At 39.2% G+C, this 13,882-nt stretch overlaps 1 protein-coding gene across 2 annotated transcripts; it reads right to left on the reverse strand.

Annotated features, from left to right (window-relative positions):
- Nucleotides 1-462: 462 nt before the first annotated feature.
- Nucleotides 463-12,749, reverse strand: LOC129743693 (TBC1 domain family member 19-like). 2 transcript variants are annotated; one of them, XM_055735792.1, is made up of 7 exons: nucleotides 12,350-12,749; nucleotides 12,014-12,289; nucleotides 3,250-3,671; nucleotides 2,925-3,177; nucleotides 2,702-2,839; nucleotides 2,305-2,639; nucleotides 463-2,236 (listed from the first exon to the last, which is right to left on the reverse strand). In XM_055735792.1, exons 1-7 carry the CDS (start codon nucleotides 12,383-12,385, stop codon nucleotides 1,981-1,983), a joined length of 1,716 nt encoding a protein of 571 aa, XP_055591767.1. In that variant the 5' UTR covers nucleotides 12,386-12,749; the 3' UTR covers nucleotides 463-1,980. The 2 variants fall into 2 exon arrangements, with proteins under 2 accessions (XP_055591767.1, XP_055591766.1); XM_055735791.1 differs by having other exon boundaries at nucleotides 2,925-3,671.
- Nucleotides 12,750-13,882: the final 1,133 nt, after the last annotated feature.

Below are 13,882 nucleotides of genomic sequence, written 5' to 3' on the forward strand. Positions count from 1 at the left end.
TCTCACAGCGTGAATTGTTGCACCTCACTAGAATGGAGATTAAATGTGCTTTCCAATGAATATACTCTTGGTTAATCCAAACAAAGTAAAAGCACTGATAATCCGGGTACAACCTGACGGTGGACCACAAAAACAGATGAAATTTTTGTAAAAAAATTGCGCAAAGTAGTGAACTTTGAAAAATTCCAGTAAATTCAATTTTTGTTGCATCAAAAATCTAAAGACAGCAAAATGTTGGAATTTTAATACATTTTGTAGTCATATTTTTTTCAAAACTCTACCATCGCTCAAACAGTATTTACTAGCAATCGAATGAAAAGTAGGTTTTTTAGACCACTTTTTTGAACTTTTTGTGACCATTTCATTAAAAAAAATTTAAAAAAATATTTCTTATCTTCATGATGTAGACATTAACTTCAGCTTTCATATGCATAAGACAAATATTTTTTTGGACGTGTAAAATATGAAGTACAGCAGTTTTCGTGAGGCATGTTTTTTCGGATTTTTTTTCTTTCATGCTGAATAACGAGAAAACTAGTAACTTTAGCTATATATAATGTTCTAAACATATTTTACTGACATTACAAGGTTTCTTTTGATGTAAGTTTTGTTTAAATCGGTCTAACACGCCAAAAGTTATAACGATTTGAGCTTGTGGTGTCAAATTGACACCACAAGTGCTGATTAGGGTAATGAAATCTAATGCGGATGAGGGTTAATTCGCGAGAACCGTGGAAAATAACAGTGTGAACTTTTGTGTACTTTTTATGAACAACTTTGGCTGAAGTTTTGCTACAAAATTAAGCATTTTTAAAATGTCCCGCTTTTTTCGGCTGTGTCCCGCTTTTTCTTCGTGAAATGTCCCGCTTTTTTCTGAAAGTATCTGGCAAGCCTAGTTTAAGTGATTTGGGTGCCCGAGAGATGCAGGTTTACTGTATGGTGTCAAGGGATGCGAGCGACGTTGTGAAGGGTGAAGTGAATTTTTTCACAAAAATTAATTATTTGTCGTACTATAAATAACACCAAAACTATGATTTTTCTTCCAAAATTTTCCGTTTTAAACCTCTGAGGGGTCACCCAATCAAAATTGGACTTAACTTAAAAAACCAGCCTCAAGTTTTCTTGAAATAAGCATTTTGTTATTTGCGCTCCTCTGACAGTTGAACTTTTCCGGGAGTAGGTATACCACTTTGCGGCATTCTTCCCTAACCTCTGATATTTTTTTTCATCCTCTGGAATGATTTATCCCGGATTCATCCCTGCCTGACATCTGAGGCGCCTCTTTTTATATTTTTAAGTAGAACTGTTACGGTGTCCTATCACATACATTTTTATAGATAAAATAATTACCAACGCGTGTTTATCATTCCTATCAGCAACCTTTAGCCAACTGAGCTTCATATCAATCCTCACAAGTTCCATTCCTGCTGAATAAGGGTCTTCAAGAAGAATTGCTATATAAATCTTTAAAGTGTATTTTAAAAATAAACTCTCTAGCATAGAAACATGGAAAGAATTTTGAACAGTGTTTTTTCGTTACTTGTGTGCATATAAATCAGAATTGGTAAGACATTTTCAAACTGAAAATAGATCTTTAAGTCGCCTGCAAATGACACTCCACCATTTGCTCTTGACACTTTTGTGCTTGAGCTCAATAAGTAACATTTGTCCGAACCTAGCTATTATGTGAACTACAAACTTGCACCTTTCCAATTTAATAAAAAAGAACACATAAAACTAACATTTCAGATTATACTAACATCACAACATCAAAATTGCATTCTATTTTTCCATTTTTTTCTTCTATAAATTCAATGAGTGTTACGAAGTTTGATCATGGTGAAAACTGATTCAACGATAAGATGCCATTGCCAACTATACGGAAACAGAATGCCTGCTACGGTTGGGTAATCTCCGATATGACAATGTTCCACCAAATCGCGGCTAATCGTTTTCCAGCATGAACAAATTTCGCAACACTCAGTCTCGCGAAAGCGTCAGCTGTATCAAGGGCAGCACCTTGACCGACGACAAATCGGACAAGATGGCTTCGATGTTTTCCAGGGTGGCCACCTGCATAAGACTCTCGCGCCGGAAGCTCAGAATGATCAGAGCGAAGAGGGACAAAATCTCCAAGCTGTCGTAACCGAGAATCAAATCCCAGAGGACCAGCAGCTGCTCCGGAGGCAAATGGCCACTGAAGGCACGCATCAACCATTTGAAAACTACGCGGATTCTGAGGGCAAATAGTTGAAATTTGGGTTTTAATTGTATTCGTCATCATTGTGTCAAGTTTACTCTTACGGTTGTATCTGAAGCTCTCGAAAGTGTGACCACAGCTGAGGTTCGTGCGTTTGAAGCAATTTTTCAAATAGCAAACATAGACTAACGATTCCTTGGGGATGGGTGTTGATGGTTGTCAATCTGTGACAATACCTCACATAAAATGCCCGGAATGTGAAGTACAGCGAAACAGGGTTGTCGTACAGATAGCAAAAGGGTGCTGCCAACATGCAAATTCCATGGAACGGAACGAATCCGCAGGCTGGGCCTTCGTATTGTTTCAGTTTAGCAGAGTTACTGAATTCTGATTGTATCATCTGACTGATTTCCGTGTCCCGACTGAAGCACAGCATAATCTGGGAAGAATCAACAACTGAAGGCGTTGAAAGACTCCAGCTTTCTCAAATATCTACAGTACCTGGTAGAGGACGTCTTCAAACACGAAATAGCGATCGTCGTTGGTGGCAGTTAGCTGAACATCCTTGAATACTAACTTATCAACTATAGATTCCGTGGTAAGCACCGAGTGTTTCAGTTTCTCCCAATGTTCGTTGTGCTACGGAAAGGAACCAAACTTGTTAGCAGAAAGAAATCAATGGCTACCCACCTTGATCCTAATGATCAACAACACCAAAGCTTACATGCGCTTCCACCTGGCTGCCAAGGACATAGGCCCAGAGTGCGCCTCGCAGCGGAGGTGGGGTGATTGCCTTCTTCAGGGCTTGCTGACACAGGGGAGCGTGGCGTGTTTTGAGGATCTTCTGGCACGTGACGGCCCATTCCGATATCCCGCCACTGTTATCGTTTCTCAGCAGCTCGGAAAAGTGCACCCGCAGCTCGAACAGGTTCTTGACCGGAAGAGAAATATGTGAAAATTCCCACTTGGGAAGAAAACTGAAAAACGATTGGATTAGTTGAAGTTTGCTGGCAACCTGCTGCGAAGAATAGCGTAAATATTTTCTGTACTCTGTTTCATCCTGTTTGACGGGGCCTTTCAGGGAAAGAAGCACATCCAGAAGATCTTTCGGCGCATACACTGGTCGGTAGTTGGTCAAATCTATTTGATAGTTACTCAATTCGTCCCACTTGGAAAGGATTTCTTCCCGATCGGTTGCGACGCGTGACTGTCCCAATAGCTGCGTCTTGGCTTCGCAGCACATGGAATTGAGCGATTTTCGAACTCGGCGCTCCCACTGGACGCCAGCACGTCGAAGGTAATACAGCGGATCACTCGGAGCTATCGGCGATTTGGTATCCGACTTGACGGTATTTCTGATCAAGTGGAATATTATGTTGCGAATTTCCGTTTCAAGACCGTTGGCTTTGATCGCCTCCTCCAAGGTATGCTTCATATCGTCCTTGTCTACTTCTGGTGAGCATGCCAACTTCTGAAATTGTTTCAACGGACGCTTAATATCCCACGATCATGACCAACTCTGTTAAAATAGGCGGCACTTGTTTCTAACTACTTTACCTATATATACTTGAATCCAGCAGAGGAAAAAAGAATCTCAATCTACAGCATCGCCAGAACATATTTACAGCGCCAGTTTAAGCAAACTGATGAGTCCTATACTTACAGAACGTGTTTGAAAGTAACATTTTACAGCAAAATGGAAACGACAAACCCGATTAAGAAATAAATATAAATGGATCGTTCTATGTCAAGTGTGTTGAGTTGCGCTAAAGGCAAAATGGTCAGAATGTAATGGAAAGTACAACGAAATTCGCATGTTACAGCTTACAGCTCGCCTATATAAAGGGTGATACGATCAAAATTTGATCAATATCAACTTGACGTATTTCTTGCAATTCTGCATTTAAAAAACCTGAACATCCCTCATTTTGAAAGTGTGTTTGTGTAGAATGTTGCTCCTATTTTGATTTTAGAATTCACTCTTCAGTTGTCAAAATGCCGTCCAAGGAAGAAGAGCGGCGTATCAAAATTTTGCTCGCGCATCGTGAAAATCCGAGCTACTCGCACGCAAAGCTGGAAAAATCGCTAAAAGTTGCCAAATCAACCGTTTCAAATGTAATTAAAGTGTTTGGGGAACGTTTGTCGACAGCCAGGAAGTCTGGATCGAGGGGAAATCGAAAACCGGAAGCCGCTGAGACGACAAAGAGAGTTGCCGGTAGTTTCAAGCGAAACCCTAACCTCTCTCTCCGAGATGCCGCAAATAAGCTGGGTGTATCGTCTACAACCGTGCATCGAGCCAAAAAACGAGCCGGACTATCGACTTACAAGAAGGTAGTGACTCCAAATCGCGATGATTAACAAAATACGACGGCCAAAGCGCGATCCCGGAGGCTGTACACGACGATGCTGACGAAGTTTGACTGCGTGGTAATGGAAGACGAAACCTACGTCAAAGCCGACTACAAGCAACTTCCGGGACAGGAGTTTTATACGGCAAAAGGAAGGGGAAAGGTAGCAGATATTTTCAAGCACATGAAATTGTCAAAGTTCGCGAAGAAATATCTGGTTTGGCAAGCCATCTGTACCTGTGGCTTGAAAAGCAGCATTTTCATAGCTTCCGGGACTTTCAACCAAGAAATTTACGTGAAAGCGTGTTTGAATAAACGTCTGCTGAAGAAACACGGTTGTTCCGTACTGTTTTAGCCGGATTTGGCATCTTGCCATTACGGTAACAAGGCCATGGAGTGGTACGCCGCCAACAACGTGCAAGTGGTTCCCAAGGACAAGAACTCTCCCAACACGCCAGAGCTCCGCCCAATTGAGAAATACTGGGCTATTGTCAAGCGGAACCTAAAGAAGACCAAAAAAACTGCTAAGGACGAGCAGCAGTTCAAGGCAAACTGGCTTTTTGCGGCGAAGAAGGTGGACAAGGTGGCTGTACAAAATCTGATGGCAGGGGTTAAGCGTAAGGCCCGGCATTTCGGATTTGGAAAAGCGGAAGCGGAAGAATTTTATACTAATTAAATTTATACTTGAAAAAGAAATTTAATTTGATTTTTTAAATAAACGATTTCACCGATTTACACGCGTTTTCCCGTATTACCCTTTATGCCCGGCCGCTTGTTGTAAAATAGGAACCGCACGCGCCATATTCTCCAGGTATAGCTTTTGACTACTACACTCAGAGGAAATCTTATTATAAATTTCATAAGATACATCTTATGAACCACTTTTTTGCGTCCAAACTAATTTTTCATAAGAGTCTTATGAAATTCTTTCAATTTTCATACGATGTTCTTATGAAAAATAGAAGAAACGGCATTGTGAAAAAATGATGAACACATTCATTCATAGCATCAGTTTTTTTTCATCATCTAACAGTACGAAGCAATCGCCAGTTCATAGTTATTATAGTTTTCCTTCAATGTTTGGTGTGAACGTTGAATATATTAGTAAACCAAAATACATTATTTGTTTACTTTTCAGCAAGCTGATCGGCAAAAAACGAAAGGTCGAAGATTACGATGCGGCAAAAAAACTTTGATGGAGCCGTCTGTTGAAGCGCTGCTGATGGTGACCATGAAGGATTTAATTTTAAACAAATTTGGCAAACAATAAAGTGAATGTTTTCAGCATGAAATATCGAGAATTTTTCTTATTAGAAAGTGATTTACTGTTTCCATAAGAATCTCTTATGAAAAGCAACAACCTCTCATTGAAGTAGGCGTTCATCTTCAGAATTCATTCGCGTCATAAGACAATCTTATGAATTTCATTAATTTTTCTTATGGCGCCACTTCATAAGAGAATCTTATGGCATACATAATAGTATTTTTCTGAGTGTAGGTGTTTCGCCTAATTGACGTGCCAAATGTTGGTTCCATTTGTTTAATAAGTCTTCAAGTTATGCAAATGATTGAATGGAATCCCCCCAAAACGGCACCTCTCCATACCTTACTCAGAGTGGGGTCTCAAACACCCTCCGATTTAAAATTTGATTCAATGTGTTAATTCTCGCGTTATGCAAAAAAAAAATGTATGAGAGCACCCCACCCCCCCCCCCCCCCCCCGTTCCGAATTCTCTGTAGAATAAAAAGAGGGGTCTCACATTATCATACAACCATTTTTCTTTGTCAAATACCTTCCGATGATAAATTTGGGTCAATCTAACAATAGTATTCGAATTAAGCAAAAGAAAAAAAATCATATTGGGACTTACCCTCCTCCTTTGTATCTTGCTTTTTGAAGGAGGAAGGGGTCTAAAACCATCATAGAAGAATGGCTATCAGGGTGGTCACAACTTCTTCACCGGTTTTCCCGGTAAAAAATTCAAGGTTTTTCAGATTTTCGCCAGAATATAGCAAAATTTTGAACATATTCCATTGAATTGGTTGTTTCATAACACTCAAATCATTGAACACTTAGACTAACTTGATTCTGTTATAAGGTTTTTATCACATTTTCTAAAAAATAATAAAAAAAAACATCGTTATGGGTTTTTAAACCATTTTTTACGAAAATTTGAAAATGGTGAGTTAGACAGGACTTTTGAATCAATCATTTGTCATGTGACATTCTACAGTTCATAAATTACAGATACCCAGTGTGATACTACAGCTCACAAAATCCACGTCTCTGAGAATATTCAAAATTGTTCAATCAGGTAATTCTCTCGTTATTATTTAAACTTATCTTTAATTTTATGAAGGGTTAATCACCGTAATTTATACTTGTAGATTTAATTTATCGGCCTAGCGATGAAAAGTGATGTCCTTTTTAGTAGGGACATCTTAAGATTATGAAGTGTTTTTATATAGGTGGATAGAAGGTTAGATGAAATGAAAGATGTTGAAAATGAGCGGGTAGAATTTATTTAGAAGCATATCATCACATATCAAATTTTTGTTCCTCACGGGCCTACTAGTTACTATGAAGCGTTGCATCTACCACCACAGATTAGTAGGCCGAGCGTGGTCCGCCCCAAAACAGAAACCTTGCAGTGCGGACGAACAAAAAGATGATATGTGATCGCATACTCCCTTTAACTCAGAAACGCATCTATCGATGTTTCGCATCCAAACCCTGGATGTAACAAAAGCGCGATGATAACAAACTGAGAAGACTAAACAAACTGAGAAGTCTGCAAGCGGAATGGATTGCCAACCATTGTAGGTCTCTGAAGGTTGGATGCCTTCCCTCGACGAACCATCGGCCGTGGAAGCCCTAGAAGCAATTCGAAGGCCAAACCACACAGACATAGGCTGGACCTTGCTACCGATGGGGGACCCATACATACATACATACATACAACTTAAATCTCCCGCGCCCCCCCGTCACGTCCCGCGCGTGTGCCGTGACAGGCGCGAGTCCAGGATAAGCTGCTCTCGATCTGGCACACGACGGGCAAGGTGGCAAACTTCGAACCCTGAAGATAAGAGGTCGGGCTTCGAGTCGTTAGAGGAGAGGTCAGGCCTCAAACCTTCAGGCGGAGAGGTTTGTGTGGTCAACCCCGAGTCTTTATGATAGGAGGTCGGGTCCCGAGTCGTAAGAGGAGGGATCAGGCCCCTTACCAACAAGAGGAGGGGTACAAGTGGTCACCTCGAGTCATTACGAGGAGAGGTCAGATTTCAAGTCGTTAGAGGAGAGATCGGGCCTTGAATCGTGCAGAGGAGAGGTAAACCTCGAGTCGATGCGAGGAGGGGTCGGATCTCAAGTCGTTAGAGGAGAGATCAGGCCTCAAGTCGCGAAGAGGAGAGGTTTGTGTGGGAATCTCGAGTCATTGCGAGGAGATGTCGGTTCTCAAGTCGTCAGAGGAGAGTTCAGGCGTCGAGTCGTAAGGATGAGAGGTTTTGCTGAAAGTGGTCTCGTTAATGAGTATTGCCTTTGAGCGCATTAGCGCGAATAGACCTCCCACTATTGAAGCATAGTGTACTAAACAGTTCGAGGTGGGAACCAGGTCTGCGGCCCCAGGTGGAGTTTAGGGAGTAGGGGGTATACACGGAGTATATCATGAGTCTGCCCATTGTACCCATGGACCCAGAGTAGCAAACTGGGGGGACGCGGTGGCTCGCCGTGCCTTGGAATACAATCCGTAAACCGGGATTTACCACCTGTGGTTACCAACTAAAAAAAAAAAAACAACTTAAATCTAATTTTAAAGTTTTAAAATATCTGTTTTTTCGAAGACTCACAAACAAACACCACTCTTGATAAAATGCTAGCATTTAGAAGCAAATGGGTTGTTTTATATGAAAGGTTAACTTTTTTCCTTTGTATAAGTATAGTATTAGAGTTATTTTTATGGTCATTCTATGATAATTTTTGTATATTAAAAAAAAACGGACATTTTCTATGAGAAAGCCTGTAGAGAACAAATGACTAAAAACCCTATCAAATGGTTAAGTTTGAAATAAAAAAAAAAACATAGGAACAGTGGGAGGACCTAGAGAATTACATGAAGGTAAAATTTCATTTGTTTTTGAGGCCAAAAAATATTGAGAAATGTTTATAATTTTTGCCCCTAAATGTATGCAGCAACATTGTCCATCTTTTGCCAAAATATTCAAAAATGAATAAAAAAAAGTGATCAAAGCTCCCCCAGTATACGGTATTTCTGTTTGTTTGTTTTATCATGTTTCATTGATATATCTGCAGTATAAATTTATGTTTGTTACTCCCCTTTTAACGAATGCTGTTCAAAGCAAAGCACCTTCATTTACAAAGACATTTAAGAATTTTAAATATCCGCTTCAGTTTCAACATTCGGAATACCCCTTCGAGCCTTTCCAGCATAATGAATCATTTTGAAGATGAATTTATTAAAAGTTCGACGTTTGCCCTTGCCCCACCGTGTAAGTTGACAGGAGGGAATATTGTTTCTAACACTTTAAGAGTATACTAAAAATTTGTCATAAAAAATTTGCTTCCAGTTGAATATCAGTTCTAAAGTCTCACTTTTCAAAAAAGGAGCGGATCAAAAGTATCTTTTAGCCATGTAACACAAAAACACTTTTCATGTTAAGTACGTACTTGAATTGGTATGTAAGCAAAAAGTACGATGTTTTTTTTCAGAATTATTTAAAGTAAAAAGCTTCCATTTTCATTTCTAAATTCATTTCAGTTGTGTATTTAGGCCGAAGTAGTAATTTCTAGAAGAAAACATAATTTTTATTTTTTTGTAACAGATAAAAGTTGAACGTTTGAACATGCTCTAGTGTTCCTTGAATGAAAATTCTTTCGGAAAATGAATTCCCTCACTTTTGGTCAATAAAAATCAGTTTATTTCACGATTGTATCCCATTTACCCGAAAACTTTTGCCCAGAATGACTTTTCCCCATAATGACAAATACCCGAAATCAAAACCCAGAATGAACCATTTCCCAGAAAAAAAAATCCCCAGGATGCACCATTTACCAGAATTTTTTTTCCCAGAATGGAACATTTCCCAGAATTTTTTTCCCCAGAATGGAACATTTCCCAGATTTTTTCCTCTTGTATTTATTTTTTTTTTATTTTTCCGTTGTTAAATCTTATAAATTCTTGTAAATTTCAAAATATTCTAAATTATATTTTTCAAAATGATTTTTCAAATGAAACCACTTGTTTGAATGCTTCCAACTAAAATTATATTAGAACCTTAATTGGGAGTTATATTGGGAGCTTTAATTGATTTAATGCTCCTTTCCATGATCGTTTAAAAACCGTTTTGGTATCCGACTCCTCACGCTGCGCGTTCGAACTTGAAAGACATATTGTCCTTCACGCTGTCGCGTGGCAATGAAATAGGGCCGCCGCTTCCGACGGTGGGTCGGCGGCCACCTCGGATTTTGGGAGCTTCGTTGGTTGCGGCTTTGCCGCAAAAGAATAAATTTATGAATACCGATTTTTTTGTAACAATTCCTTCTTTTTTTAAAATTCTAGTTTATTTATTTTTTTGTTTTCATTTTTCTGGGAAATGGTTCTTCTGGCGAAAAAGCTTCTGGTAAATTCATTCTGGTGAAAAAATTTCTGAGAAATGGTACATTCTGGCGAAACATTTTCTGGGGAATAGTTCGTCTGGGGGAAAAAATTCTGGGGAATGGTTCTTTCTGGCGATTGAAATTCTGGGGATTTTTCATTCTGGGCAAAGGTTTTCGGGTAAATGGAGTACAACCTATTTCACTGATACCTTTCACTTATAAACACGTCAATCCTATCTTATCTAATTTAAAGAAAAGGCTTTGATTCAATTGATAAAATACCAATCCGTGTCACATCTAGGCGTCATTTATTTCCACGTGCTGTGTACAATTAGCAAGAAAAAACACATCTAGGTTGCACATCGCCCCCACGTGCCCAAGAAATGTAGGTACTTCGTTGAGAAACAGGTGCCTAATTTTTAAATTTTTCCAGCGATCAATGAACAGTACGCTTTGGTTACTATCCACTTGCGACGACGTTTGCTCGCCCATGGAGACGAAATACAAACCCCTTAAGGAAAAGAGAATCTCTGAAAATGGATGCCATGAGTTTTCAATTTCAGATTTTGCCAAAAAAATGTATATGTTTTATTCGATCGGCAAAATGTCAATCTGGGTCACATCTAGGCGTCATTCATAACCATGTGCTGCACAAATGAGCTAGGAATCAAGAAAAAAAACCACCTCAAGGCTTCATATCGCACCACTTGCATTGAAAATATGCTTGGTTGAGAAATACGCGCCAAAAGATTCCCATTGATCAGTATGCTATGCCATGATCACTATCCTCTCGCGACGTTAACTTGCGACGCCTCGACCATGGAGACGAAAAACAAACCGTCCAAAGGAAAAAAAATCTCGAGAAAATGGATGCCATGACTTTAATTCGTTTCGAAAAACTACAAATTTTGTATGGGAGTTCCCCCTCCTTCAAGTCGGAGCGGTTTGAAAGTGATTCAGAAACCATCCCCGGCCCCAAAAACTCTCACATACCAAGTTTCACATTGATCGGATCGGTAGTTTTCGAGTCTATAGTGAGCAGACAGACAGACAAACATTCATTTTTATATAGGTTAATTATAATTCAAACGACTTAGATAGATTTAATTTTGGAGTGTCAAATTGACACTCTAAGTCGGAAAAGGGAGTTTTTTTTTGTCCAGGCTTCCAGGGTTCGTCCATAAAAAAAAGGAAAGATACAATATTCAAGAACTTTTGAAACCATTTGGGGTTCCCGAAGAAATTTTGTTTTTTGAAGCTTCTGAAAAAAGTTACAAGCCTTCAAACTTGCAATAGTGTCAAAATGACACTCTAATGCGGATGAGGGTTAATGTGATAAATTTTCAGAGATTTTTTTTTTAAATCGTTCTAAAAAAACACAATGAGATAGCATAAAACGACAGGTGTTGGGAATGAGCGAAGAAAAATTAATCCGAAGTATTTACCACATATTAAATGTTGTAAAAAAATGCTCGAATTGCTATGCAACTCCCGAATTGAGATCAATCAAATTGCGTAAGGGACAGTGAAAACTCATAACACCGCCGTACGAGATGCACTATTGAACGTGATTGCGACTGAGCATGCACACCCCCAACGATTGGTGAGTGGGCGTATTTGTTGCTCCGTTTCTATAAGAACGACGAAGTTTGGTTATCACAAGTTCTTATGCTGCAGATCTTTGTCTATTGTCCTACAATAAAAATTATCGATTATACTCTACTAGAGGCTTTTGTGCTAAATGTACAAGGTTAGGGATAAAAGAGGGAAAAGCAGATAAGATAGACGGAAAATGTGCCTTTTGAAGCAATCAGAAGAGATATTTAAAGTTCATCTCCATGGTCGGAAACCTACCTGAACCGTTTTGTACAGACTACCGTAGATCTTCATGGCTTTGATGTCCTCGGTCAGTTTCAGTGCCGTGTGATGGATACTGGCATCCTTTAGCTCCTCCATATTTTGCGCGGTGTTCCCGTTTTGACCGTTTTTGGCTGACGGTCCACGTTTGACGGTTCCCTTCTTCGATGGTGACGAATTCCCACTGGAAGAACTGCTTTGCTCGGTATCCTCCTGATGTTCCGCTTCCAGCAACGTCTGCAACACCGTAGCCGTGGCCGGTTCGTGCGCTAGCTGTGAAATCACTGGTCTTTAAACGTGCATCTAACTCGTAACAACCATCAATCAATTCACCCTGTAGTCTTTCTTTACATCGACCCGTTCAAGCATTGCTGCTGGTTTGGTTTGGTTATTTTCGCCGCGCGTAGTCGCGTTTTCCTGGTTACGCCTCGGAATCAGCGACGTCCCGGTCCTCACGGGTTGTGGGGTAACTTAACAGCACTTGCCGCTGCTGTGCTGAAATGTCTGTTGTTGTTTTTCTTTATTTTTGAAAAAGGCGGGGGAAAAACTTTGGCTGCCGATTCTCGGAACCCGTTTCTAATTATTAACTGGGGTGGTTAGGCGAAGACACCCGAAAGACTTAGCCGAACGAAGAAGTTGCGAGGTTTGGGCGTTGGTACAAAGTTTGTGCCAATTATGGTTTCAATTATGCGAATGATGAATTTACTTGTACCAGCAAAAATAAAAACTTCCAAAATAATTCATTTCGGAATAAACACTAAAAAGGTTCACCATAGGAACCATTGCTTGCGCATTTTAGGGTGCCCGAACCTGTATTCGCATCAATGTTCGATGAATTTACCCAAATGGTACACAAATATCTTCAAGCTAATCTAGTAGTAAGCACACCTTAGCGTAGCAAAAAAAAACTATAGAATATTGACTCACATGGCCTAAATATGTTTCTAAACAAATTGTTTTGGTTTAAAAAGATTGATAGAGGGATGTGCTCAATTCTATCTGAAATTTGGGTTCAAAACAAGCTGGCAGAACTAACTTAATAAATTATGTTAATCAAACCGAGAAACCGAGCACGGGTAAGAATATGCTAATTCTTTTCATGAACATGAACATGATTAAAACTACTGAGCTATAAAGGTCCCTACCGCCCCTGGAGTGCGTTGATAGCTTCTAGGAGAGCGGTGAGGTCATTATTATTACATAGTTACAATGTGATTAATGCAGGCAAAACTAGACTCCAGCATCGAAACTGATCTTTTTGTGGATCTCAATGCTTTAATAACAACTCAATCAAGCTAAATACTGATATACTGAGGTTAACTGAATACAGAAATTGATAAAACTTTTCTTCACAGTGTTTTTATTGCAAATTTTGTCCCAGATTACATTATTTTGTTTACTGTTACTCCTTTGTAACATTCTTTTACAGTACTTTCTAAAACATGTTAAAATCGAAGTCAAATTCATATTGATTCTAAATTTTCAACATTTCCTGACAAAATTATTTGTGCAGAAGCGTAAACTGTTTTTTTTTAAATTCATTAGAAAACTCAAGGACATTTTGAAAATAACACAGACAAAATAAGTAGGGTTTTTACTTAAACTTGCTAAAAAAAAATTCTCCGTATGTTAAGGCCGCGTATATCTGGGCTTTTTTTTATCTATAACTAGCTGACCCGGTAAACTTCGTTTTACCCATTACTTAATAAATCGTTGGAAAATGTTTACAGTTCTTTAATTCTTTCGTGCTTGTGAATCAGTTTTCATGAAAATCGTCTTCAAGTTGTTCGAGTTTTGTTCCGTTTCTAGTTGATTTTTTAAAGGAGCCCCCTTTCCTTAAAAAGTAATAATCTCGAAACTATTATA

The sequence above is a fragment of the Uranotaenia lowii genome, chromosome 2 (assembly GCF_029784155.1).
Source record: "Uranotaenia lowii strain MFRU-FL chromosome 2, ASM2978415v1, whole genome shotgun sequence".
Lineage (NCBI taxonomy): Eukaryota > Metazoa > Arthropoda > Insecta > Diptera > Culicidae > Uranotaenia > Uranotaenia lowii.